Source organism: Phycomyces blakesleeanus (assembly GCF_001638985.1).
Source record: "Phycomyces blakesleeanus NRRL 1555(-) unplaced genomic scaffold PHYBLscaffold_1, whole genome shotgun sequence".
In the NCBI taxonomy this organism is placed as follows: domain Eukaryota; kingdom Fungi; phylum Mucoromycota; class Mucoromycetes; order Mucorales; family Phycomycetaceae; genus Phycomyces; species Phycomyces blakesleeanus.
The window spans coordinates 2372540-2400220 of record NW_017265134.1 but is presented as its reverse complement, the minus strand read 5'-3'; the positions used below and the strand labels follow the sequence as shown (position 1 = coordinate 2400220).

The 27681-nt window shown below is 36.3% G+C and overlaps 7 protein-coding genes across 7 annotated transcripts; 3 read left to right on the top strand and 4 right to left on the bottom strand.

The window, feature by feature from the left end:
• Positions 1 to 318: 318 nt before the first annotated feature.
• On the bottom strand, positions 319 to 4057 carry PHYBLDRAFT_120777 (hypothetical protein; the record flags this gene model as incomplete). Its single annotated transcript, XM_018428760.1, has 13 exons — positions 319 to 625; positions 767 to 865; positions 1059 to 1367; positions 1477 to 1569; positions 1659 to 1800; positions 1905 to 2033; positions 2175 to 2283; positions 2576 to 2664; positions 2810 to 2958; positions 3038 to 3162; positions 3303 to 3447; positions 3639 to 3732; positions 3873 to 4057. 13 exons carry the CDS (start codon positions 4052 to 4054, stop codon positions 446 to 448), a joined length of 1845 nt encoding a protein of 614 aa, XP_018299041.1. The 3' UTR covers positions 319 to 445.
• A 1670-nt stretch (positions 4058 to 5727) lies between these two features.
• On the top strand, positions 5728 to 6273 carry PHYBLDRAFT_138547 (hypothetical protein; the record flags this gene model as incomplete). Its single annotated transcript, XM_018430021.1, has 2 exons — positions 5728 to 5882; positions 6138 to 6273. 2 exons carry the CDS (start codon positions 5728 to 5730, stop codon positions 6271 to 6273), a joined length of 291 nt encoding a protein of 96 aa, XP_018299040.1.
• A 1281-nt stretch (positions 6274 to 7554) lies between these two features.
• PHYBLDRAFT_74571 (hypothetical protein) lies at positions 7555 to 12161 on the top strand (the record flags this gene model as incomplete). Its single annotated transcript, XM_018443024.1, has 8 exons — positions 7555 to 8633; positions 8755 to 8960; positions 9068 to 9180; positions 9262 to 9978; positions 10127 to 10914; positions 11020 to 11152; positions 11249 to 11461; positions 11581 to 12161. The coding sequence occupies 8 exons, from the start codon at positions 7555 to 7557 to the stop codon at positions 11806 to 11808; spliced, it is 3477 nt and encodes a 1158-aa protein (XP_018299039.1). The 3' UTR covers positions 11809 to 12161.
• A 1095-nt stretch (positions 12162 to 13256) lies between these two features.
• Positions 13257 to 14845, top strand: PHYBLDRAFT_89037 (carbohydrate esterase family 4 protein; the record flags this gene model as incomplete). Its single annotated transcript, XM_018443706.1, has 4 exons — positions 13257 to 13824; positions 13972 to 14261; positions 14393 to 14506; positions 14606 to 14845. Coding segments are annotated over 4 exons (1212 nt in total), but the record flags the coding sequence as incomplete, so codon positions are not given.
• A 1814-nt stretch (positions 14846 to 16659) lies between these two features.
• PHYBLDRAFT_86187 (glycosyltransferase family 2 protein) lies at positions 16660 to 19995 on the bottom strand (the record flags this gene model as incomplete). Its single annotated transcript, XM_018443639.1, has 5 exons — positions 16660 to 17241; positions 17319 to 17744; positions 17872 to 18104; positions 18272 to 19393; positions 19647 to 19995. Coding segments are annotated over 5 exons (2712 nt in total), but the record flags the coding sequence as incomplete, so codon positions are not given.
• A 1182-nt stretch (positions 19996 to 21177) lies between these two features.
• PHYBLDRAFT_138543 (hypothetical protein) lies at positions 21178 to 22597 on the bottom strand (the record flags this gene model as incomplete). The annotated part of the gene is made up of 4 exons (XM_018430020.1): positions 21178 to 21294; positions 21356 to 21469; positions 21583 to 21755; positions 22081 to 22597. The coding sequence occupies 4 exons, from the start codon at positions 22595 to 22597 to the stop codon at positions 21178 to 21180; spliced, it is 921 nt and encodes a 306-aa protein (XP_018299036.1).
• Positions 22598 to 24032: 1435 nt separating this feature from the next.
• PHYBLDRAFT_176575 (hypothetical protein) lies at positions 24033 to 27144 on the bottom strand. Its single transcript, XM_018437800.1, has 12 exons — positions 26916 to 27144; positions 26566 to 26756; positions 26351 to 26472; positions 26168 to 26267; positions 26000 to 26093; positions 25766 to 25823; positions 25550 to 25638; positions 25376 to 25469; positions 25161 to 25294; positions 24688 to 25054; positions 24325 to 24473; positions 24033 to 24232 (listed from the first exon to the last, which is right to left on the bottom strand). Exons 1-12 carry the CDS (start codon positions 27129 to 27131, stop codon positions 24215 to 24217), a joined length of 1632 nt encoding a protein of 543 aa, XP_018299035.1. The 5' UTR covers positions 27132 to 27144; the 3' UTR covers positions 24033 to 24214.
• Positions 27145 to 27681: the final 537 nt, after the last annotated feature.

Genomic DNA, 27681 nt, shown 5'->3' with positions numbered 1-27681 from the left:
AAATATGTATATACACAGCCCAAAGAAAGAAAGTTCTGTAGTCAATTGAAACCACAAAACACTCCACAGTATTGGTAACATTGACTTGCTAAAAATATTCGAATACATATATATATATATATATTCGCACATGTGTGTGTCTCTCTCTCTGTGTGTGTGTATAGGGCTTACAAGATGACCCGGTTGTGGGTCCCCTTGTCTCCGTACTCATGTATACATGGCTAGTGGGTACAAATGTAGCATTAATTTTTATTATTATTATTATTATTACTAATTTGACATTTGTTTTTATCAGCCATCTACAGTTATTATATATTTATGTATATAGTCCTTGTCTTTATTGTTGACATTAATTCTTTCTTGATAATATATACACCTATACATGTATGCGAGAGGGAGGGAATTTGTGTGTGTGTGTGTGTTTGGATTTGAATTGAGGTGTAAATCAGGCCTCTAAAGGAACCTTTTCATCATACCACCAAACCTTAACCGTTTGGTCATCACTACAACTGGCCAACATACTCTGTTTGGCATTCCAAGCAGCCTCATACACTACACCTGAATGACCACGCAACTTTTGTAATACTTCACCAGTTGCTTGATCCCATATGTACACATTTCCATCCTAAAGATATTTTTTTGGGTTTGTTTTAATTAGCCAATTCTTTTTGTCAATTTTTTCTCATATATACAAAGCAATAGATAAATGAACGAATACTTGTAGAAATATAGAAAGAAAAAAAAGAGGGGTATTCAATTCAATTACCTCTGAACCTCCAACTATCAAATTGTTATCTGCAAATCCAGCTCTGACAAAGTTCTTTGAGGTATTCTGGTGTCCCTTGAGTTTGCGAATAGGGCGTACCTACACACACAACAGCAACAACAAAAATGGTAATATAGATTAGATTAAATAAAATAAAATAAAATAAAATAAAATTAAATTAAATTAAATTAAATTAAATTAAATTAAATTAAATGGAACCCATTAAAGAATATCAAGAATATATAAACTCTTATTGCTTGTTTTTCTCTCTCTCTCTTTAAATAAGACCTACCATTCGAACATCCCACAGACGATTGGAATTATCTTTTGAGCTACTCAACAGAAGAGTGCCACTCGAATTCATCTCTACTGACGTGACTTCACCCAGATGGGATGAGATCGTACGAATACACAGCCCAGACACAATATCCCAAAACTTGATTGTATTGTCTTTTGAGCCACTGATTACCAAGTTGCCGAGTGGATTGAAGATTGTCTTTGTGACTGCAAGTTGGTGACCCAAGAAGCTCTTTATTGTAGCACCTGTCACGACATCATACAATCTGACTGTCTTGTCATAACCACCAGTAACCAAGTGATTCTATTTTATAAATATATATATATAAAGGTATTATCAATACCATTGATACTAGTATTACTGACGGAGCCATAGATATAATATTATTAAAGAATAATAAAGAAAAACATACCTCGTTAGGATGATATTTGACTGAGTAGACATCGCCTGCATGTCCCGTCAATGTGTTTGTACAGCTCGCCTTTGCATTCTTTACACTCCAAATCTATAAATACAAACTATATGGTCAGAAAATGATTTATACATGTTTATGTGTAACATTCATCCAATTTTATCTTCTTATTTCCAACTCACCTTAATAGTCGAGTCTCCACTAGCACTGGCCACAAAGTCTCCAAGACGAGTACTTGAAATATCCCAAATTCTTGATCTGTGCCCGTCCATTATATCTAAACATTCGCCTGTCTCTGTTTCCCAAATACGCAATGTATTATCACTGTTATATGTAATTATTACTATCTTATGAATTTACATAATACAATATACCCTCGTTTAAACCAATTTTCCAATGTCTTCATCACCTCTCTTTCTTTGATTTACCTTGACCCAGAAACTATTTGTTTTCCATCTTCACCTATGAATTCCACACACTTGACGTTGCCTTGATGGCCAATACAGTTAGCACCGACGGCATTAGGAATAACAAAACTGGTATAGTCTTCAAGTAAACTTTATGTCACAAAATCAACCAAAAATAATAATAATAATTAGCTTTATTTTTTATTGTGTTCATGTTTGCATATATATATATATATACTAAAATCAATAGGTAATAAAGTACACATATTTTTTCTTCTTCTCTCTACTTACGAGTTTACAGCAGGCGCAATTTTAGGATGATAACGGGAAAATTCAATTTGATAAGCAACAGCTTGACGCAACATAGTCAACAGTCGATCGGGTGGTGTGTATCGGTTGCCTACAGACCAACAAAAAAAAAGATGTACACACAATTTGGTTTATTTTATTTTGTTTTACTTTTACTTTTATTTTATTTCTCTTCTTTACTTTATATTGTATATATATATTTGGTCTTCTTCTTTCTAACCAACAACGACCACAACCACAATTATGTTCATAAAAAGTCAAGTAAAGAAGGGGAAAAAACAGGGTTCCTTTCACAACAATACATATGTATTCTTTTATATATATATTATTTATTATTTTTATATGTATTTGTGTGTTCGTTTGTGTTTGTGTGTCTATGAGACTATTTGGGTATTTGTGTGCGTAAAAGTTACCTGTCCTATCGGCTGTCTCAAAGTCTAACATGTTTTGAAGTTGATCTGCTAGATTCTCTCTAAAGGGATCCATTCACCAAAAAATAATAATAAGAAAGCAACAGATATATATATAAAATTATCATTAATTTTTGTTACCATTTTGTAATATAATAACCACAACCAGATCCATATTCATGCTGCTATCAATAATGTCTAATTTACCTTGCTGCCATAATTCCTTCCCAATTCTTAAAACTCTGTGCCTCATGAATTGATTTGGCTGTCAAAAGATAACACAAGTCTTTGAATTCATTTGGATTTGTCTGAAGATGTTCAAGTGGCTTTAACCTTTTGTTGAGAAACGTGAATGCCTAAAGAAAAGAAAAGTACAGATATTTATTCAAGTATTCAACCAATTGTTTATATATATATATCTCTATTTGATTTTACCTTTTGGATTTCTCGTTTTTCAATATATTCCAAGTATTGTAGTTTGTAGACTGAGTACAGAAACGAGCGGTGATTCTTCACCAAAGGTTTTGTACACAATTTCTCGACCTCTTGCCAATCACCATCTTGAATATTTTCAAAAAGAAAACGAAAATAAAATAAAATAAAGGTCATTATTATACTCTGTACTCAAACACACCTCCGCGTATATATAGACTTTCATATTTCACTTTTCATTTTATACAACCACATTAAATCAACATACCAAGAATAGCCTTTTTGAGTCTTTTGGCTTCAATTGTCCGCTCTTCTCTCTCTTTCCATTTGACATTAGTTTCGTCATACAATACAGCTTGAGATGCATAGTAGCCTTCGTCGGAGAGGTATTGCATGATGATACTGTTAATATCCTTTATATATACATATCGAGATCGAGATCGAGAAAGATATAGAGATATGATAGTTGTAGTGGTGTAATTTTTGGGGGATATTTTCATCAGCAAATCCATGATTCTGTTTTTTTTGTATTTTTTGTTCCTTTTCTCACCCCACCCCCTTTCCTTCAACGCAAATATCTGGAACAAGAGAAATAGAGGTCTACCTCTTTGATACGAGGATCGTTGGCATTGAATATATCTTCTGTGGGGCGAATGTGAGTGTTGCATATTCCTACGTTTTGGTTGTTGGTTGCCAGGCTATCAATACAAAACAGAAATAAATATATATATACTTTTTCTTCTTCTTTATATTTTCATTGTAATTAAATTCTACACACACATGCATACATGTACATGTATATATGCATGTATAGTGTTGGCTTCTTTACTGTTCGTACCTGCGTCTTTGTTTAGCATGAGAACTAGAAGAGATGCCACTGTTGTGCCATGGATGATCATCCGGACGGGGTTCTTGTCGGACAGGCCATGAAGTAGTTGGTTGCGATTCTGTTTCGGGTGGATCGCCCACTTGAAGGTTCTCAAGTCTTTCGAGGTCTTTTTCGACAGATGAACTGGCCATGACGATACGTCTTTAATTATTATTATTATTACTTTAATTATTTTTATTATTATTAAAAATATAATAATAATATTGTGTGTTTCAAACTGTGTTCTCTTCTTCTTTTGGGTTATTCTTTTTTCTTCTTTTTTCTTTCTCTCTCTTTTAAATATATATATATGTAATATACTTGACTTTTCATTAAAGAATATGTATGACTTGCACTCTCTTGATACGTCACCTGGCCGTCACGAATATAGAATGACATCGGCGTCGACATTGTACCTGAGAGACAAAAAACGTCGTGTTTTAATAATCATTGCAAAGAAAAATACAGCCAATGTTTCTATGAGACAGGCCAATTTATTTAAATAAAGGCACCCGGGAGGATTTTATATTTTATTTCAAGCTCATGAAAAGTAGTGTACTTGAAGACCAGCTTTCGAAAGAAGAATCGAAGCTACCTTTATGCGAATGAATAACAATAGTAATTCATATGTTCATTTTGTAATAAATAATATATTATTAGGGGTCATCATTCGTGAATAATCATCGGGATTAGACAAAAGGCGATGGTTTTTAGGATATTATGATTAGGTAACGAAAATAATACCTTTTTGAAAGGGTGAAGTTGAAGAGATATAAGAATACGTCGCTGTGATTGGCTTATATCATAACAATGATATATACGGCTTCTTTTTACCAATGTTATCAATAAAAGTACTAATATTATTAGCATTTATTATATTTTATAGCATCGTACTGATATACTACTAATGTAGCTAATATGATACAGTATTCCGTATCATTTTATATAAAAGTTCACCGAAATTTAATCTTTGTATGTTTTTAGGCCATCATTCGCAAATGAGTCTGATTGGTTAGGTGAAAACTTCACCTTTTTGCCTAACTTTGCCGATTATTCAATAATGATGACCCCTATATAGAGATTATTTTCTGATGGGACACGACACTTATATCTAACCAGGCTAATTAGTAAAAATACAGTACCTATCCGGGGCATGGTGCCTCTCTGATTCTTCAAGGTAAAATGGCGTGTCCTGAAGAATACAATATATTCGTATCAAAATAACTATTTGTGCCCTAGATTTAGACTTGGCTATTAAGAAAATTAGTCACAAATACATTATATCAATACCCAGTTATGCAGAAGGCTATAAGGAGTTGTTGTCATTAAAGCGTGATACAATCTTGTTTGATCTTTTACTATTTATTGACATTCTTACGCACATGATGTCTTTCCCTTTCTTTCACACATACATATCACCAGAAAAGAACCCAATGCTTGTTATTGAAAAACCCAGAACCAATATGAAAGCATCAACTGAAGTTACCAAATAGTCACGCCAGAAGCAAAGGCTGAAGAACCCACTTTCTCAAGAAAGGCAAAAAAGGTAAAATGAAATAAAAAATAAAAAATGATACACTTTTGGTTATCATTTCCTCCAAATATATAGAATCGTCATGCAAAGATCAATTCAAAATGGCCATAACTTATGGTCCGGAAGAATCAAAATGTTGTCTGCCATTAGAAAACGTTTCCCCCACCAGGAAATATTTTCTGCCTAGGATTACTATCTTTTTTTTTGTTTCATCGCATTCTTGTTTGACATTGGTCAATTTCAACAGACTTTATGCTTACGAAAGGCCAAGCGAGCTGTTGTGTCTTTAGCATGTGGCCTTTAATTAAGAATCGACCATTGGCCAAACAGGCACTGGAATCATCGACACTAGCAATGGTAGCTTGTCATCATGCAGATCTTGGACCACGAAGCCCCATCATTATGAGCAAAGCTGTACAGAAAATGGATCAATTCACATACATAAAGTATGATGACATGGCTGAAGAAGAAAAATAAGAATATCCGCAACCAAATCGCGAAAGAACCTATCAAAAACAGCATGTTCCATTTTATAAAGAGCCAGCGCTGCATGTTCTCAAAATGACACTTTCATTTGGGAAACTAGCAAATTTTGAGCTTTATACCCAAGAGCTTGTCGGTAGCACGGTTTTGCATTCCATTTTAACCAACTATTTTCGCCCTCATGCGATTTCGCTATCCACTGTGGAATAACGGATCAGCGCCGATGGCGGATTTGGACCAAGTTCCCGTTCTGGTGGCCCCCGTGGCCACAACCTGTGGGTTTTGAAGCCTTACTATCGGAAATCCTTGAGCGATTGGCAATCATTTTATGGAGTTCACGTTAACGAGTTGTAAAACCGTTGGCTATGCGCGAAAATCTCGTAGAGGGCGAGTGAAACTAAATCAGCGACTTTACTTTATGAAATGACTATATATATATATATAAAGCTCCATTTGGTGTAAATCCAATACGCTTATCAGATTAACATTATCAGATGGCTACGGAATGTTTATACACCACAAAACAAAACAAAACAAAGTAATAAAACACAAGCCAAAATGTTATCAATGATAGACATTCATGGTTGGGTTTTGTATTCGGTGTAAACACGCAGACACACAGACATACACACACAAACAGATACTATTCATATAGTCTACCTGAAAGAGAAGGACGACATTTTAATTTTAATTTTTTTTTTCTTTCATGCTTCTTTTCCTTTAAGAACTACAGTATTGAGTAGATCAATACAACCAAACAAACCCTTTTTACTTATACATATTTTTTAAAAAAAAAAAACACTAGGGGGTTTCACCATCGTTAAATGCCTTTTTTTTATAGAACTATGGTTTAATATAAAATTTGATTGGCTAAAAAGAGTCTTAATAAGAATAAATAAAGAGAGAGAATTTTGACATTCAAGCGTATAATTCCAAGGTTGAATGTTTGAATTTTGCGAGTTAATATGTAGCCTTTATTTATACTTTATCATAACTATCCAATATTACAGGACGGCTACTGATCTTATTTGTGAATATATATATTTACTTAAGCTTCAAGTACACAGCCTACTGCTATATTATATATATATATATCTAATATCTAACAAAGCTATTCTCATAGATACAAATAAAAAATTGACAGCTGTAGGATTATGTATCTACATATGTCTATAGAAGAAGAAAAGCAAATTAGAGTTAAGAAAACACTTTACCAGTTTCTTTTTTCTATATTGATTTATTTCGGTTAAATATTGAATTATATATCACAACTCAAGTATTAAAGAAAAACTATTAAGTCCCTTCAGTATTCCACTGTATTCTTTTCTCGTTCTTCCATTCGATTATACAAGCTTGAATGTATATATATATATATATATATATATATAAGAAGAAGCCCTGGCATCTTTCAATTTATTAATAATAAATATATATAAAAAACGTTCCCTACCCACTTTCTTTCTTTTTTTTAAAAAAAAAGATATTTGTTCAATTCGTGACTCCTTGAAATAGTGGTCACGTTTTTTTACTTTTTCTTTTTTTTAAACCTCACCTTACCTGTCAGCAAGACTTGGATTAAGCACTCTAAGGCTGTTTCGCCCACCCCCAGACCTTTCTACAGCAACCTACGAAATAATGGCGGCATCGTTCAACACCCTCGAGCGCGAACGTCTCTTCCGCAACCCCTCAGAAGATTCCTACGGTGTTCCGATCTTGCAAGAGGTTGTCGCACCACACTTGGATTCCTTCAACAGCATCACCAAATTTGGTGACTCTGAGGAAGGTTTGCTTGATTATGCTGTCAAAGACATTGGAAAAATGTCTGTTTTCGACAACAGTCAGAACGATACCAATGTAACTGAATCTGGTCAGATTCTTGGTAACAAGCTCACCTACTGGATCGAAGATCCCAAGATTCACAAACCCATGGTCAACGAGAACGATATGCTTTCAAAGAGGCGCACAGTTCTCCCCACCGAATCTAGAGAAAGATTGGTGACCTACCGTGGAAAGCTTTCTGTCAAGCTCTGCTGGAGAGTAAACGATGGTCCTGTATCTTCCGAGTCCTTTGGTCTCGGACAGGTCCCGATCATGGTTCGTTCTAACCGCTGTAACCTGTACAAAATGTACTCTAAGCAACTTGTGGAGAGCATGGAAGAGTCTGAGGAGATGGGTGGTTACTTTGTTGTGAACGGTATCGAAAAGTTGATCCGTCTCTTGATTGTCCCTCGCCGCAACCACGTTACTGCCATTATCCGTAACTCTTTCCAGAATCGTGGTTCTGCTTACTCTTCCTATGGTTGTGCCATTAGATGTGCTAGACGTGATCAGACCACACAGACCAATACTGTTCACTACCTCAACGACGGCAACAGTATGCTGCGTTTCGCCTGGCGTAAGCAGGAATACATGGTTCCTGTAGTCCTGATTCTCAAGGCTTTGGTGGATACTTCAGACAAGGAAATATTCGATGCTCTCTGTCAGGGCGATATCAAGAACACTTTCTTGACTGATCGTATTGAACTTTTACTGAGATCATTCAAGATCTACCCTCTCTACACACGCAACGACTGTCTCAAGTACTTGGGTGAGAAGTTCAGAATTATCATGGGCCTCGATGACGACTTGACCGACCGTGAAGTTGGTGAGGCTTTGCTTAAGAAGATTGTCCTCGTTCATCTCGACAACAACAGAGACAAATTCAACTTGCTTATGTAAGATATCAGGCAGAAGAAGAAAAGGATATATACATATAAAAATGGGACGGAAAAGGATTGTGTGTGCAGATATCAAGAACAAGCTTGTTAATTGTGATATTATGCTTTTTTTTTATAGTTTCATGATTCGTAAACTTTACTCTCTTGTTTCTGGTGAATGTTGCCAGGACAACCCAGATGCCCCTCAACATCAGGAAGTTCTTTTGGGTGGTCATTTGTTTAACATGATCCTCAAAGAGAAAATTGGTGACTGGCTCACGGGCATTAAGCAGCAGATTCGTAACGAAATTCGCATGTTCCCTGCTAAAGTAGACTTTTTCAACAGTAAGTGATCCAGAAAAAGATTCCAAAGAAAGAAAGAATGAATGAAGGATAGAGAAAAAGAAAAAGATGGAGGAAAGGGAAACATGAGGTTTGACGCAGTATTCTAGACAAGTACATCTCAACTGCCTGCCGCAAGACACCCTCGGATGTCGGTTCCAAGCTGTCTTACTTTATGGCTACTGGTAACCTTGTCAGTAAGACTGGTTTGGATTTGCAGCAGGTAATTATATATAAAGTGTAAAAATGACAAATATACTAATTTCCGTGATATTCTTTATATTCATATTCAAATTCGTATTAGGCTACTGGTTACACTCTTGTTGCCGAGAAACTTAACTTCTACCGTTACATCTCACATTTCCGCTGTATCCATCGTGGTGCTTTCTTCGCCGAACTCAAGACAACCACTGTTCGTAAGTTGCTTCCCGAAGGTTGGGGTTTCCTCTGCCCTGTACACACTCCCGATGGTTCTCCTTGTGGTCTTTTGAACCATTTGGCTCACAAGTGCAAGGTCGTCAACGAACCTTTGTCTGTCGATAAACTTCCCCCTCTTTTGGCTACCCTCGGTGTGTCTCAGGCTGTGTTGCATTCTATCAACCGTCCTGGAGATGTGGCTGTGATGCTCGATGGTTGTATCATCGGTTGGTGTACACCCAAGTCTGCAGAGAAGATTGCCACCAGACTCAAGGTTCTTAGAGTCAATGGTGAAAAGGGTGTTCCTCTCGATATCGAAATTGCTTCTGTACCTGTGTCTTATGGTGGTGAATACCCTGGTTTGTACATCTTCTCTACACCTGCTCGTATGATGCGTCCCGTCAAGTTCTTGGCCAACGGAAAGACCGATATGATCGGTACCTTTGAACAGGTTTACATGGATATCGCTTGTATGGATGATGAAGTTGTGCCCAATGTCACTGCCTACCAAGAGTTCGCCCCCACCAACATCTTCAGTATCATTGCAAACATGACTCCCTTCTCAGACTTTAACCAGTCTCCCCGTAACATGTACCAATGTCAGGTAATTTCTCTTCTCTGTTACTATGGTTTCCGGGGAAATCATATTAACATCAAAAGTACAAGTTAAAAAAAAAAAATAAGAGAAGGGAAGAAAAGGGGGGAATTAAACAAATGATAATTTATACTTTTTCTTTTTAAAAAAAACTTAGATGGGTAAACAAACTATGGGTACTCCCTCTGCTGTAATCAACCGACGTACCGATAACAAGCTGTATCGTATTCAGACCGGTCAGACACCTATTGTTCGCCCCGCACTTCACAATGAATACGGTTTTGACAATTTCCCTAACGGTGCTAATGCCATTGTCGCTGTTATTTCTTACACTGGTTACGATATGGAGGATGCTATGATTTTGAACAAGTCTGCTCACGAACGTGGTTTCGGTTACGGTACTGTCTACAAGTCTGAGATTATCGATCTTTCAGAATACCGTACACACGGTGAACCTATTTCCTATCACTTTGGACTCGATCCCACTAAGCGCAAGAAGTTCATGGGCAAGATCGGTGATGATGGTCTGCCTCACATCGGTGCCCACTTGGAGGCTGATGATCCTCTCTGCTCTTACATTGACGAGTCTACTGGCCGTTCGGTGATCAAGAAGTGGAAGGGACCTGAAGATGCGTACGTTGATGAAGTTCGTCTGTTGGGTGATGACTCTGGTACATCTCCCCTCCAGAAGATTCACATCAAGCTTCGTATCACTCGTTCCCCAGTTATTGGTGATAAGTTTTCATCTCGTCACGGACAAAAGGGTGTCTGCTCTCAAAAGTGGCCCGCTGTCGACATGCCTTTCACAGAGAGTGGTATGCAGCCAGATATCATCATTAACCCTCACGCTTTCCCCTCCCGTATGACAATTGGTATGTTTGTCGAGAGTATGGCAGCCAAGGCTGGTGCTCTTCACGGTATTGCACAAGACAGCACACCATTCAAGTAAGTATCCAAGAAAGAGAGAGAGATAATGTTATGAGATTGTGGTGATTGTGATGATTTTCTTTTGTTCAAAAAAATTGATAATGTTTAAACTTCTTTTTTTAGGTTCAATGAAAAGTACACCGCAGCAGATTACTTTGGTGAACAGCTTATTGCTGCAGGTTACAATTATCACGGTAATGAAGCCATGTACTCTGGTATTACTGGTGAAGAATTGAAGATGGATATCTACATTGGTGTAAGTTATATACATTTTTTTCTCCTTTTTATTTAATTCAAAAAGATGATTACATATACGTATTTATATGAATATTAATGTGTATTGGTCATTAAGGTTGTCTACTACCAACGTCTCAGACACATGGTTAACGATAAGTTCCAAGTGCGTACAACGGGTCCTGTGCACAATTTGACTATGCAGCCCGTCAAGGGTCGTAAGCGTGCAGGTGGTATTCGTTTCGGTGAGATGGAGCGTGATTCTTTATTGGCACACGGTACAAGTTTCTTGCTTCAGGATCGTTTGATGAACTGTTCCGATTATTCAAGAGTAAGTGTCAAGATATTTTAATGCTTTCTTTTATGAGAGGGAGAGGGGGGAGGTAAATTAATTTCTTGATCTAAATTCACTCAACTATTTTATTTTCTTTTATTTTATTTTATTTGTAGGCTCATGTCTGCAGATTGTGCGGTTCGATCGTTTCTCCCATTTCTACAAAGGTCGCTTCTTCACTTTCATCGAAGCAGCACTACGAATGCCGAAGCTGTGGTACATCAAAGGGCATTGATCTTGTCGCAATTCCTTATGTATTTAGATACCTCACTACTGAACTCATGAGTATGGGTATCCGCCTCACACTGGGTATTGCACCAGGAGCCGAAGATTACAAAAAGTAAAGAAAACTGCAAGACTATAAACAAATTTGAGAGAGAGGGGAAAAAAAGCGCAAAAGTTCATCCACCACATTAAATTATCAATTTTACATTCTTTTTTTTTATAATCATAACTCAAAAACACAATTACACAATTACACCCATATATATATATATAAAAATAGCAAAAGAAATGAAAGGAAGACATTGGGATATTCTATTATGAACTTGTTTTGAAATCTGTATATTAAACAACAAGACATAGCGGAAGAAGAAGATAAAGTAGAAGAAGTATATATATATATATATATATATATTCTTTGATTAGATACAATATATGAGCTGTGGATATATAAATCGGTTGCCTTTATATTATTATCATTTTATCCATTGTGTATTTATTTATTGGTTGATTAAAAATGATACTCGGTAAAAACCATAGAGACATTTTCAACAAATTGTGTGTCTTTGAGATTCACAACCGGTGTAAATTACAAACAATTATTTTTATTTGGCGTGGATAAATAATTTGTAGTCGAGACTTGATTATTGCTATAGATATTATGATCAATATTATAACTCTCCTTTTCTTTATCAAAGAAAGTCTTCTTGTTCTATTTTAGCCTCTTAAAGCTTAAATCCGCGTTGATCAAAAGTCCTTTATTCTTTCTTAATATTTTTCACACAAAGTTGTACTCCTAACATGGTTAATCTCCTTTATTTTTGATTTATTGCCATTATAATTTACGTTTTTATTATAATTATAATTATGATTATGATTATAATAAATAGTACTACATGAGACATATTGAAAGGAATACCTTGTTCTGAATATTGATCATTAAATTGAAATGAGTTACATTGAAACGAGTTGCATTGAAATGAATTGCATTGAATTGAATCGAATTGAATCGAATTGGACTGAACCAAGCTAAATCGAAGGAGATAATATATATGCGCATGTATTTAATGGGGTTTTTTTTTGTGATGGAATGAAAACACAAGGAAACTCATAAAGTATCAAGTCAACCAGATGAAACAAACAATTATATGTAGAAATTACCCTATCTAATATAATAATACTTATAATCATCATTAAAAATGAAAATGAAAATGAATATGAAAATTAAATAAAAAGGCTGCACATATCGGGCCATAGCTAGCCAAAAACACACCCAAATTTTAATATTTAATTATTGAATGAAAGTAGAAAAATAAAATAAAAATAAAATAAAAAAATAAGCAAATAAATAAATAGAGATGTCGAATAAATGAATGAAACCTCGACTTCTTTTACGTTTTTTTGTCTTTTGTTTTCCTTAATCCCTAGATTTCTTTTTCTTTATTCTGCCCTTCTTTTTTTTTAAAAAAAAATTATTTTGGTTCTTGGTTTTATCTTCTTAATCTCCACATATATATTCTTTATTTCTACATTATTCTCGAGCTGTGACTAGTACAATATGCTGTCTAATATTATAGCACTATGTGTACTCTTCACATCTACAGTTGTCTCTCAGGATAGTACTTCCCCGAATGCACCTTCGCCAGCCCAGGCATCTCCTGCGTATCTCTCCGATATTCCAATACCCCAAGGTGTTGTTCTAGAATACCCGCGTGATGAAGATGTCCAGTGGGGAGACCTGCCTCCCATACCAGACATTGATCTGTCCGGATATCCTGCCCGCGGTGAACTACCCTCGACAGATAACCCAGAAGTCCAGAATGCCATGAATTATATCGACTGGACCTATGTTCCTCTGGTAGACCCTCGAGAGGTTGTTAACTGGGTGGTTGACACTTCTCAATACGACATTGCTTCAGATCCATACTGCTGGTGGTCTGCGTCTATTTGCAAAAGACCCAAATTGGAGTATCTCCCTGAAGATATATACTACTGTCCAAATGCAGGCGATTGGGGTCTCAACTATGATGATGGTCCATTTAAACTTCTCGACCGAGACCATCCTGACCGCGAATGGGAACAGCCGCGCTTCTACAATTCCCTGGTGAAGTACAATAAGCAAAAGGCAACTTTATTCTGTAAGTAATTCCCTTCAAATTTTTTTTTATTTTTCTTGAAGAAGGAAGGAAAAGAGGGGGGGATATAAAGCTTAACAAGAATAATAAAACCAAAAGCTAAAAAAAAATTAAATATATGCGTACAACAATATCAATGCAAATTCATAGTTGTTGGTGCCAATGTGGTGTCCTTTCCTGAAGCAGCTCAGCGTGCACTTAACGATGGCCATACAATCTGCTCTCACACCTGGAGCCACCCCTACATGACTTCTCTCACAAATGAACAGGTTGTTGCTCAATTCTATTGGACCCAAAAGGCAATCAAACAAGTGCTCGGAATTACACCTAAATGTTGGCGACCTCCTTTCGGCGACGTTGATGATCGTGTTAGAGCTATCGCATGGCAAATGGGAATGCGAACTATTCTCTGGGACCAGGATTCGAACGATTGGAACATGGTAAGTCAATCATTTGAAGTCTTTGTACAACTTTGACTCTGGTCCATGTCCATGTCCTTGTCCTTATTCTTATTGTTATTGTTACCATTCTTTATTCCTCAAACAAAACAAACCGAAAAAAAAAACAATAGCCCGGTACAGCAGGACTAGGACATATCAGCCCTGACACTGTGAATGGGTTCTTCCAAGCCTGGGTAGATAAGCGTGTATCGGGAAATGACAATGAGCATGGCCACATTACTCTGGTAAGACATGTGTTCTTTCTGTAACTCTCTGTCTTTATTACACTCAAAGTACCAAAAAATTATAATGATAATTAATCAACTTAACCCTGTAATTTACAGCAACACGAGAACAGCAATTCAACTGTAGCCATGTCAGAAAAATGGCTTCCTGAACTCCAGTCAGTGTTTAATGTGATACCTATTCATCAGTGCATCAACGATCCATCTCCATATTGGGAAGAATCATTTATCTATCCTACCCTGGACAATCCATTTCCCGACCAACTGGAGCTTTCTGCAAATAACAACAATCAAACCAAGACACAAGTTACTCGAGATCTCTCAGATGGCCCGAACGCGGCTATTCGAATTGGTGCCAATACAGATGCGGATGCTGTACTTAACATAGTCCAAGAAACGTCCGTCCACACGTCAGACGCCTCATTCCTACCATTTTATACCTCCACTCTGGTTTGTATCATGATAATGGTTATTACCATTCTTATTGCTTAAAGAATAAACTGCATTTCTATTGGTCATATATATAGATATATATATATATTTATAAATGTATCTATCTATCTATCTATCTATCTATCTATCTATCTATGTATATTCTTTTTTTTTCATTATAATAATTAACATTTCTAAATTTATATAATAAATATAATTGCATTAAGCTTTATATTAATATTATAATAAAATGAAATACTAGTTAAATATATATATATATCTAAAAGAGGAGAAGAAGAAGAGGGTTATGTTTTATGTACTTTAAATAAGTTGGTTAATATAAATGAAAGACTAAGCAGGTAGGTAGATATAGATATCCTTTTCAACCCTAGAGAAAAATTCTGGAATCCCAAGTCCTTGACACTTTGTGTTCTGCATTCTTTATATATATATATATATATCATTGTTTTGTTCTAAGCACGATAATTACAAGGACATCATTAATAAACTCCCAACAATAGATATCATATAAATTTAACAATGTGTACCAAGATTGCGGGTTTCGGCATATATATATATGACATTTTATGGACAACAAGAAAAGAAGCCGTATAAAATGAGAGGAAATTAATAGGGAGGTTACCAATAAATGAATAAATGTATGTATAGACCTTTGTCACTTTCTTTAATTTTATTTATTTATTAATACTTGCACACATCTACAAGATGTATATATATACTTCTCTGGCTTATGTACTATATCTTTTGAAAGAAAAGAGGGGTTGACTAATAGGGGGGGCTATGATAGATGTATAACAAGAATGAAGGAAGGAGTGATTTTATTTCTTTATTATTATTTTGAAACCTGTTTTTGCCTTATTTCCTATAGAAAACAAAGTTGTACTCGGAAGCAAGTTTGTAATATAAATAAGAGTAAAGGTTTATTAATGTCTGCATGCATGCATTATACATACATACATACATACATGCACATCTTTTATGTAACAAAGAACAAAGAGATAGAGGGATATCAAAATAGCTATATATGATTTTTATTGTATATATATATATATATAAAAGAGTGAGAGACTTTATGAAGGTTTAGATCAACGAACGTGAAGGGTAAAAGACTAAGCTATCCAGTACATATAAAAAACTATTTTATATAAAAAAAACACATTTTCTTTATGCTGAAAGGATATTATGAACAAAGGAATAGAATGAAATAATTGAAAGGAAAGAAAGAAAAGAATATTATAGATAATACCCATTGCAGATGTTAAAGTAGAAAGGAATAAAGAAAGGGCTTGGCACTGCTGTTTTTGGAATGTCTATTTAGGAGTGTTGGGAGACCTGCGTTGAGATGGTCTCTGGTGTGGCTGCCGTCGCTGAGAATTTGCTCTTTGTAGCGGCGGTTGTGTCAATGAATTTCCAGAAGTGGCTTGAATAACAGTGGGCGCCTGTGCGTGAGACGGTGCTGGTGAAACATTTGGAGAGATTGGAGAATTCGATTGAGGGCGATATGATGGATAATAGCCAGAGCTGGCTTTCCCTGGAGCCTCCTTGGAAGGATCAAAGTATTGCATTGCTGGGCCTGAATTAGAACGTGTGGTGTTGGAGCCGTCAGAACCATGAGCAGAGTCTGTGTCTTGCAAGAGTCCGCGTGAACTCTCGTCCTCATGGTCAGGTCCAATCACACTATGTATATAGTGGCCCGGACCCAGCTCACGAATCTTACGTTCACGACGTTTGACAGCCCTGACTCGTTTGCGCTCATAATCTTCCCAACGTTTGAGAGGAACTTTTGTGGGATCAAACACACCGTCCGAGTTACTGTGATCATCTCCCTTGGCTTCTCCGACAACCTTGCGGGTCTCACCCCATGAGAAATCGTCGAAATGCCAGAATGCATAGACCGGAAGTACAAAATTCCATATTGGGAGTGCACACAGATAAACAAGCATCCAAGTAAGATAGACCCATTTACGAGTTGTGATAAGAATCAAAAAGGCAGGTGAAAACAAGACGATTATAAGAAGAATCAACGGCACAGCAACCGCAAAACTAGTGATCTGCGTCTTGGCCATGGAGATAATCAGTACAGCTGTAAGAATGATGGCAACAGGTAAAGTAAGGGTGCCGATTAGATCCATCATGACAACAAACTGCATCGAGAAGCAGAATGTGCCACACAGGTTACGAACAAGAACGAGTTCAAACAGGTTATGAATAGTGGAGTTGATCCATCGGCGACGTTGAGACAACAGCACCTTGAATTCATCAGGAACTACCGTTTTACAGATCTACACGATTTAAATTTTTTTTTGTCAGCAAACCACATAAACTTTTTTTTGGTCTGTGGGTGCTCAATTATACTTACAGCTTGAGGAGTAAAGACCATCTTTCGATAAGGAAACTGGCGGAGCATTAGGGTGGTCAAGAATCGATCTTCACCCAGCAGCAACAAGTTCTTTTGATGAAGTGTATTGATGGTATTAGACGAATATTCCTGAACAATCTCAGGCTTGGTGATGATTGGAACCCAGTCTCCATCTCCTTTACGAGCCTTGAGTCGATACATGCAGAAACAGCCCGGAAGGCAAGTTACACCACCAAACACAGCCTCAAAACCTTTGGCCAGATGATGGGAAATAAAGTATTCATAGACCTGGATTGCTGTCACCCAAGAGTCTCGTTTGTTGGCAATCTTTGTCTCACCGCACAAGCCCATAATCAAATTGTCGTTCACCATGCAATTGACAAGTAGGCGCAAGGAAGTTGAATATACTTTGGTGTCAGCATCAACCTAATATAATATATATATATATATCAGATATTATTAAACTTTCTTTATATCACAAGTATATATATAGAATATAATCAAAAGAGGTGTATATGTATATACAGAATTCATTCTTCAAAAATAAAATTACCATCAAAACGAGCTCAAAATGGTCGGGAGTAACACCCATTAGGTATTGAATCTTTTGGAATAATTCATAGTCCAAGGGAGTCATACGGTCATTGTAGGTTACTCGACTGAAGAAGTTCATCAAAATAAGCTGAGAGTCTCGCTTTCCACGGTTTCCAGCCTTGCCCTTGCCCTCTTCTTCAGGAGCACCAGACTTTACTACCAGAATCATAGGTACCTTGTGGCCTTCACAAACTATGATTGGTTTTTTTTTAAAAAAATAAATAAATTAATTAATTAAATGTATGTATGTACATGTTATATCTTGGTCATGTATGTCCATGCAGAGTTTGTAATTGTATCAAATTGAAAAGGTAATATATGTGCATGAAAAGAAAAAAGAAAAGAAAAGAAAAGCTTACCATAATGACCTGCATACACCTTGGCACAGTTGTGCTGTTTTGATCCATTGGCTACTGCAATGTAAGGTTTTGGTTCCGGATTTCTCATATCCGGGTTGTCGATAGTAACCAGGGAGAGACACATCTCAGGTGTTGACATTGTCTCGCCACTGCCTGTAATCATTCCGTCGGCAATAAGAAACAAGAGCTTGCGGTCATCTGGATAGTCTGTCATGGAGAGCGACTCTACAGTGCCCCGGATGCCTTCGGTGTTCTCGGAGTAACACGTGATTAGCATAACCGTATAGAGATCATTGCCTACTTCTACTTGAGACTTGACAGTGGTGGATGAAGCTTGGCGTACAGGGGCAGCCAGGGCAGGCAGGTTTCTGGTCTCGGACATCTCTGGTGCTCCCAGGGAGACAGCCGGAGGAGATCGTGTTGCTGGAGGAGGGCTGCGAGACAGTTTGCGGGAAAGGAACCACGAGAAGATTAGGGCCATAAAGAAACGAGCCAGGACGATGGCCAGGACAATGAAGAGCGAGCAGAATAGGACCAGAGAGGCAGCAAAGCATCCTGGGGTATCCTTGTCGATATGACCAGCCATGTATTTTGATATGATGCAGTTTACAGATGCTCTGAATTCTGGTTCACGAAAGAACATTTTTGTGGCATCGCGGCCACCTGCTGCATAGGTCTGGTTGAGGACAGCTCTGATCATGGCATCGAGGGGGTCGTTGGCAATTGGGGTTGGGTAGGCATTAATATAGGGGTCCATGTTGAGAACATTGCCGTCAATTACAAAGAAGTTGGTCAGGTTCTTAGAAGCAAGCTGGGTCCAGTCAAATCCAACCAGACGACTAGAGTTTGTGATGTGGATCTGGTTGTAAGTAGCCTGGCTAAGGTCTCCAAGAGGACAGCCGCCGTTTCCATTGTCAGCAGAGCAAGGATCAAAGGCAACGGCGTGAAAGGCAGCGGCTTTTGCGTTATCTATACTGGTACAAGCTGGGAGGTCTGTGCCATGTTTGAAATAGTTGGTGATATCTGTACCGGGCACGCTAGCAAGAGCGTAGAGGTTGACGTTGGAAGTGACTTGTGAGTTTGATACATCGAACTGCCAGCCAGCCACACCCAGTAAAGAGGCTATGGATTTTTTTTTTGATAATAGAATTAATATATTTTTTTCTTCTTATTGAACTGTGTGCTTTATGTGTATATATGTATTATATATTTAAAGTGTGTGCTTCGTTTGTGTAAATATGTAGATATGTAGATAAAGTGGCTTTGAAAAAAATAGTAATTTAAAGAAAGAAAAAAGAAAATATATCTATATATATATATATAATTATATAGAGATACATAAAAGAAAGAGAGATAATGAATTTGATAAACTTACGGCTATTCATGGTATCGTTGTACGCAGCATAATTTCGCTGGTTGTTGGCTTCATCTGGTGGACACATTACTGAGCTGAGCCCTACAGTAATGAAGGCTACAAAACCACCCATACAGGCAATAATGAAACACAAGGCGATTTTTTCACGCCACGCTTGCTGCATCCCTGGGTCTGTCTTGCCTATGGCTCTGAGCATGGGGGGTAAGGCCCAGAAGGTGACAACCCTTGAGAAGAGAACCCAGGGATCGAAGAAACCCCGGCTCGTAGATTGCTTGCCGGTGAGTAGGGGCGGCGGCTCTTGGTATCGATCTGGTCGGATCAAGGTGCGACCTCGTTGGATGTTGTGGCCTGCGTTTGCGATGCTGTTCGCACCGGGAGTAATGTGTCGTGTGGGTGCCCGTCCTAGGGTGGTTGTGCGTCTACCTACAGACGCATTTCCTTGATAATAGACATCTTCGGTTGAGGCTGTATAATTGTAGTCTGTTCCTGTTGAAGTGGCCGGGTTACCACTAGGCAAGCCATTATTGGCTCCATGCTCATAGCCAGCAGGAGACATGAGGATTGTATAATTGTAGGGGTAGTAATAAGAGTAGTGCTGGTAATTGTATTATTATTATTCTTCTTCTTCTTCTTTTTCCTTTTACTTCTTTAACAAAGAGAGAGAGAGAGGGAAAGAGTGAAAAGAGAAAGAGAAACGAAGAGTAAGAAAAGAAATTGGATGAGAACTATTGCTCCAAAGGGGGGGAAGGTAAGAAGGTAGACACGAGAGAGAGGGGTCCTTTCTTTTTATTTTTTTATTTTGGAAGGGATGTTTCTGGCCCAAAGAGATAATAATATATAGAAAGGCACAACAGGGAGTCAAAGGTTAGAAGGAAGAAGAAAAGACAAAAAAAAATAAAAAAAAGAGGAGTTGAGGATTCCATTATATATTTTACAACCATAAAAATTTCTGCAAAGTATTATAGATAATGACTACAGCAACTACACAAATTCCAACAATAATCTATTAAGAAAAAAAAACTGTCAACCCTAAAGAATTAAAGACCGTAATTTTATTTTTTATTTTTTTAAGAAAGAAAAAAAAACGGGCTTCTTGTACAACTCACGCCCCACAAGAAGTATAGATAGAAAGCCATGGGCTATTTTTACCAGTCCAAAAAAGAAAGAAGTAAGATGTGTGTCCCCTTTGAACAGGCTTCAAATGATTCGTTGTCCGCGCGACATTGCAAAAATAAAACATAAATCCCTATTAAGTGATACCAGAGCGGGATAGCTTCTATTCTGCCTCCTTCTCGAGCGTGGCGTGAAACCGATCGTTGGCAGATCTCATTGTGAAAGGACAACAAAATGTGTAAAGAAATAAGCCCCTCCCCTCCTTCCACCTCCTCCTCCTTCTCTTCTACTGGCCCTCAACCCTCTTCTGTATCTTTGACCTCTTTTATATCTTTATCTCTTTATCCTCTTCTTTTTTCTAATTTTTATTTTTTATTATTATTATTATTTTACATTTTATTGTGAAAGAAAAATAACATCAGTTATGCTTGATTCCACTAAGCATCTCTAGATAATCTTCGGATGAAGTTGCACATTCGAGCTCATCTTTCTTGGTTGCATACAGACTCTCATATACCTTTTCAGCTTGTGAAGACTACAAAAATGAAGTTGGTAAGTAATTGGCTATATACACAAGTAAGTCCATGTGCTATTACCCGTTCGTCATAGTACACCATTGGTTGCCACTGTTCTTCTTCAGCATTACGAACAGACATGGAATACAAATTTCTTCGGCCTGGACCGTCCTGCTCTGCATTTTTGACAGAAACCTATATTTTACCAAGAGAAAAAGAGAGAGAGAGAGAAAGGAAAGGAAAAATAGAAATGTATAGATTAGTATAAATTAATCTCCATAGAATAAAGAAATTCAATGCATTCGAACCTGAACTGCCTGAGCCTGGTTGTTCTCTACAACTGGTTTCTTAGTCTCTTCGAGCTTTTCTTGATCTTGGATTCTCTTGTTGGCTGCCTTTAACTTTTCGTCGATCTTGTCAATGTACTTGAAGCCGGGCCTCAATTGAACAATAGAATGAAGCGGGGTAACATGCAATTCATCTTTACATATAAATATTAATAACCATATAATAGAAATATGCAATTGAGTAAATAGATATATTGTATTTTAATTCGGGTGAATGTATTTATAAACCAAGTAATAATTAGAAAATCCATACATATATTTTATATTGGTATTCATTTTTTTGTGTGTGTGTTTCCTTGTTTGATTTTATTGTAATATTATCGATATACCCTTTTTGTTTTTTTGATCTACTGCCGTAAATACTATTGCAACTACTGCTACTAATACTAATACTAATAATACTATGCATAATAATAATGATAATATATATAAAAAAAAATTAATGAAGAAGAAGCTTACCTTGTCGTAATACACCTATCAAATACTTGGTCTGACTAGGAATGTCTGTGGATGTCAATGTCATTTTATCCAACAGCTCGTCTTCTTTTTGTTTGTTTTTGTTGTACATGTTTCCGGAAGATTGCTCTCCATGTTCTTCCATGCGTCGATCATATGCTGTCTTGATCGTCTTGTCATTCATACCCATTGCAAAATCCTCACCCCGATCAGTATTGTAAAAAGCTGATCTTGTGTCCAAAGGCAGATCCAATTCAACCTTTTTTGAATTAGGCTTCATGCGAATAGACAATGGCCCGGTTCTGCTGGTAAATGGAGCATTGCGTAGTGGGTATTGAAACAAATGAAGATACTTTGAGAGTTTGTTGTTTAAATAGACTGGGATTTCGGCAAGAATCTCATCATTGTCGTCAGAATCAATCTGTTCGGTAGGAAGCTCTCCAATAAGATCGCTTTCAAAGAGTGTTGGTGCTGGTGTTGGTGTTGGTTCGAGTGAAGGAGAGTTTATTGGTGATGCCATTATTATGTTAAACTTGCTCCAAAAATAATAATAAAAATATGTATATTTGGCGGGTTGGCTCAAACAGGAAGAAACTTGGGACATCAATATAAAAAAGTCACGATGTTCTTGAGCATGAACAAAAGATCAGGTCCAAGCTCAAGCTCAAAATCAAGCCCAAGCCCAAGTTCAAACTTTAATATTTATATTTATTTTACTTTTATAAAAAAAATAGCTACAGAAAAATCAAACTTAAAGCTAAATTATCCTTCGTTTCTGTAGCTATTTTTGACTAATATGTCTATATTATATTGAGTGGGATAATGAAGTACACTGAATTTACTTTGTAGACTAGCCAAAATAATACTCCAAAGTTTCTTGTACACATATGTACTTAACCATTTATACACTGTCAATTTAAGCAATACATTGTCCTTTTCCCCTCAAGTAAATGCTTATATACACATACACTACTCTATCAATAAAATTATACGATTCTAAACCATTCAATTGGTTCACAAAGGAGTATGAAGAGGTAGAGGAGGTGAAGGAGGAGAAGGAGGAGGAGGAGAAGTTAGGTTGTGGCAGCAGGGTGGCGGTGATGCAAGTCGTCTTTTGAAGCAAGTTTATAAACATGGTCTACATATTAAATGTTTTCTTTTTTTTTACGCTTAACTTTCGATTGTTCAACTCTCTATATTGTTTTTTTAATCAGTGTTATTTGCAACACAACTTGGGATTTCCATTTGAATTGACATGACCATCAACGATAACGGGTACTTTTGACTCAAAATAATATACGGATCTATATTTAACGTCCTTCCCTTTCTTTTTATTCTTTACAGAATTATTAAAGCCTCAATTTGCTTATGATCTGATAAAGAAGAGTACAAAAATAACGACTGAGCCATACGTGTGTCTATATATTATATACCTTTTGCACTTTAGATCTGTAAATAATAAGATTATTAATATATGAATTGCTTAAGATATATATAAATATATATAAATCAGTCGGCTAGTCATTGGTTCAGTCACTCGATCACTCTATCACTAAGCCGTACTATCTTTTATGAAAGATCTCTATATAAATACAAACACAATATTTAAAATAAAATATTATTATTGGGATTTCAACAACAACAGCAGCAAAAATGCAATCAGCTCTTTGATAGCATATGAACCAAAAAATAATACATAATAATAAAAAAGGCTTTGTTTCTAGTGAAATCTTGGTAATTTACAAGTCTATCAAATATATATATTTTGAAAATAACCAATCTCTTTGGGTAAAGGAAACCCAGAAAAAGAAAACGACAACCCTTGTACAGACTTATTCCCTTGGATTTCCCTGTTATATATATATATATATATATATTCAATCCCCTCCCTCTTAACCCCTTTGCTTCTTATATCTATATCTTATACATTTTGTTACCAAAGTATTACACATTTCGTTGTTGTTGTTTCTTACAGTCTATAGCCCTTGTAATTATTTTGATAGAATAAACAATTATAATAAAGCAGAAATAATAATAATAATAACAGTAACAGTAACAATGATAATAGTAATAATAATAATAATAATAATAATAATACTTGACCATCCTAATAATCTACAAAGGTATAAAAAGTCGTCTATTTGGTAGGAAGATACTACAGAAGAAGAAGAAAAAGGAAAGTTAATATTTGATGTAAAAAGCCTGGATTTAAGCCATATTAAACATTGTACACAGTGTTCTTATTACCTTGTAAGGGTTCATAATTCCATTGGGATCAAACAGGTTCTTGATAGTCTTCATCATATTGATCATGACAGGAGACTTTGAGTACCCCAAGAACTCATTCTTAGCCACACCCAAACCATGCTCAGCACTAATGGATCCCTTGTGCTTGGCTGAGATTGTGTACATGAAATAGAAATAGAAATAGAAAAATACAAGACAAGACAAGACAAGTCAAGGCAAGGCAAGGCAATATTAGTATTTTATTCTATCCATATATCACACATATTTTATATATGTATATATGTATATGTATATGTATATATTATACGTATAGAGAGAAAGTGAAAGATAAAATTAAAGTTAAAAACCTTGAGTAACACTTACCAACCCACTCAAACAAATAAGGTTCAATCAACTCAGAGGTCTTCTTGTCGTGACGGTTAGCAGCAATGTTCAAATGCAGGTTTCCATCTCCAACGTGACCATATGCCACGACATCAATAACAGCCGAGTCAGGTTTACCCAAAACACCACCCTGAGTCAAATGAGCTCTCATATCCTCTACACACTCATAGATCTTGGGCACAGGCATAGAGATGTCGTACTTGTACACAGCTGGCTCTTTACCCAACGCCTCAGTGAAGCCCTCGCGAATTGCCCACAAGCTACGGATCTGGGTCTCGTCCTGTGCAACAACACCATCTTGTGCCACTTCGTTCTCCATCATTTTTTCAAGATAGTTGTTCAATTTCTAATAGTGTGAATCTATTTAGTAAAAGTAATTTATGTCGATTCTGTTCTGTTCTTTTATATATATATATATATATAAAAGACCAATATACTATACTTTAACTCACCTCATCATCATGGTCCTTGTTCGATCCACTAGTTTCAACCAAAACATAGAAGGGGTACTCGTTTTCCATGGCAGCTTTAGTAACAGCGTGCTTCTTGAACATTTCGAGAGCATTGATATCCCAGAATTCAAATGCTATATATGTGTGTATTAAAAGGTTAGTAATATTATACACACCCACGCTTATAAATATAGATATAGATATAAAAATTTTACCCGAAAGAATTTCAGAAAGTTCCTTGCGAGAGTGTGTGAATGCCTTTTGGACGTCTTCAAATGAGTTTAATCCAAGAAGAGCAACATTGACAGCCTACAAAAAAAAGTATTATTATTGAATTTTTCGCTTTCTCTTGGTATTTAAATATATATATATATTGTTCTTATTCTCACCTTTGAACGATGGGGTGTGAGGATAGATACACCAGTAACAACACCAATAGTTCCTTCTGATCCAATAAACAATTGCTTCAAGTCATAGCCTATTTATTTATTTTTACACACGCATAAAAAAAAAGCCTGTGAATTTGCGTACAATATTTTGCCGGATTTTCTCTATTTCGCTTCTGTATAGCTTGCTATACTAATCATTGCTATTACTTCACTAACCAGTATTGTCTTTGCGAAGGGTAGCCATGTTGTCGAGAATGGTACCATCGGGTAAAACCTAAACAGCAAAATAAATACATAAATAAATAAATAATGCATTCATTCATTCATTCGTTCACACGCTTAATCTTTTCATGGCTGAAACACATATGCACGCACGTACTTGCAATACGTATTAGATATACATATTTAACACCCCCTCACAATTAAAGAAAGGAAAGAAAAAGATCTTACTACTTCTAATCCCAAGACAGTTCCATGAAGAGAACCATAGCGCAACAAACGCAGACCACCAGCATTAGTGGCAATGTTGCCTCCAATGTGACAACTAGATTAATTCATTCTTTGTGTTGAATATATAATACACTAGTTGATTTTTGGGGATTATTTTTTTGGTCTTACCTTCCCTTTGCTCCCAAATCCAAAGGCATCATGTAACCTTTCTCACCCAACCAATTATCCAAGACTTCAAGAACGCAACCTGCATCAGCACTAAGAACACCTGAAAGTTTTTTTTTTAAAAAAAAATTATTGTGTAAATACAAATAAACTTCTTTTATATATATATATCTAAAATTTTCTCACCTGAAACATCATCAAATCCACGAATGTTGTTCATGTTTTGCAAGCTCAAAACAACTTCGTCAAATAATGGTACAGATCCACCGACCAGACCGGTATTTCCACCCTGTGGTACGACAGCAATCCTAAATAAAATAAAATAAAATAAAATAAAAATAAATAAATAAAAAGCACATAGTAATACTTATAAAATATAACTTAGTGTGAGTCTGACTTACTTTTGGTCGTTGCAGTACTTCATGATAGCAGACACTTGCTGGGTGGTCTTGGGCTTCAATGCCAATTGAGACTTTCCACGGAACTTATTCATCCAGTCGGTGTTAAAGGCGAATAGGTCATCTTCATTTTTGTACACAACACCGGTTTCACCAAGAAGAGACTTGAAGAAGTCGACGTCTTGCTCGGTAATCTTTTTTTTTTAAAAAAAAATAATTAATTAATTAATTGATTGATTGATTGATTGATTGATTGAATCAAATTGAATCAAATTGAATTGATTTTGTTTTTTATGATTTGAAGATACTATTTATCTTATTTTAAAGAAGCTAGTGTTGAAGGATCTGTATACCTTTTTAAAGTTCTCGTTTCTAACGTGCCCAGGGAACTTATCGACCGTGTAAGGAATGACCTTTTTGGTGGAAGGAACGACAGTTGTAGTGTAGAGACGTGTGGCGTTCAAGATAGGCACGGCCACTGTTCTGAGTACGTTGGGTCGGGTGGCGACAATTCTAGCAGTGGTTTGAGTCAGTGCTCTCAAACGTCCTGTGGCTGAGCGGGACATCATTTTGATGCGTATTAAAAAAAATGAAAAGAAGAAGAAGAAGAAGAAAAGAGAAAGAAGATTCGATTAGTCTCTCTTTCTTACTTTTTTTTCTTACAAAAAAGGTACATAAAAAAAAATCCCAAAAAAAAATGAGAGGTTAGATCTAATCTCCGACCGGAAAGATGTGACGTGTTTCACTGCTGAATTGGTTAACTGACCAGTGCGAATTAAATTAGAGTGAATTTAACTCTTATTGTTATATCTCTAAAGTCTTTTATTTTCATTCTCTGTTATGACTAGTTTAGAATTATATTAATATTAACTTGGCTTTATGACCAATTAACCAATTGAAACAAGATTATAAAGGTTAACTAGCGCTAGTAAGTATGGGTAGTAGTAGTAGCATTATTCATAGGAGTATTTGACATGACAAAAATCAAAAAGAGGATAAAGAGGTATTTTACTATAGTATGTTATCTTAGGAGATTCTACTCTATTCATCTCCTTTACCCCAAAATTATGATACTATATATGTATATAAAAAGGGACGTAATGAGCTCAATAATAATAA

Excerpts from the sequence above, each read along its gene's own strand:
- PHYBLDRAFT_176575 (XM_018437800.1), bottom strand. The coding sequence starts at position 27,131 with ATGATGTCCCGCTCAGCCACAGGACGTTTGAGAGCACTGACTCAAACC. Across the intron at positions 26,473-26,565 it reads AAGTACTGCAACGACCAAAA|GATTGCTGTCGTACCACAGG; the intron begins GTAAGTCAGACT and ends TATTTTATTTAG. Across the intron at positions 26,268-26,350 it reads TGGATTTGATGATGTTTCAG|GTGTTCTTAGTGCTGATGCA; the intron begins GTGAGAAAATTT and ends AAAAACTTTCAG.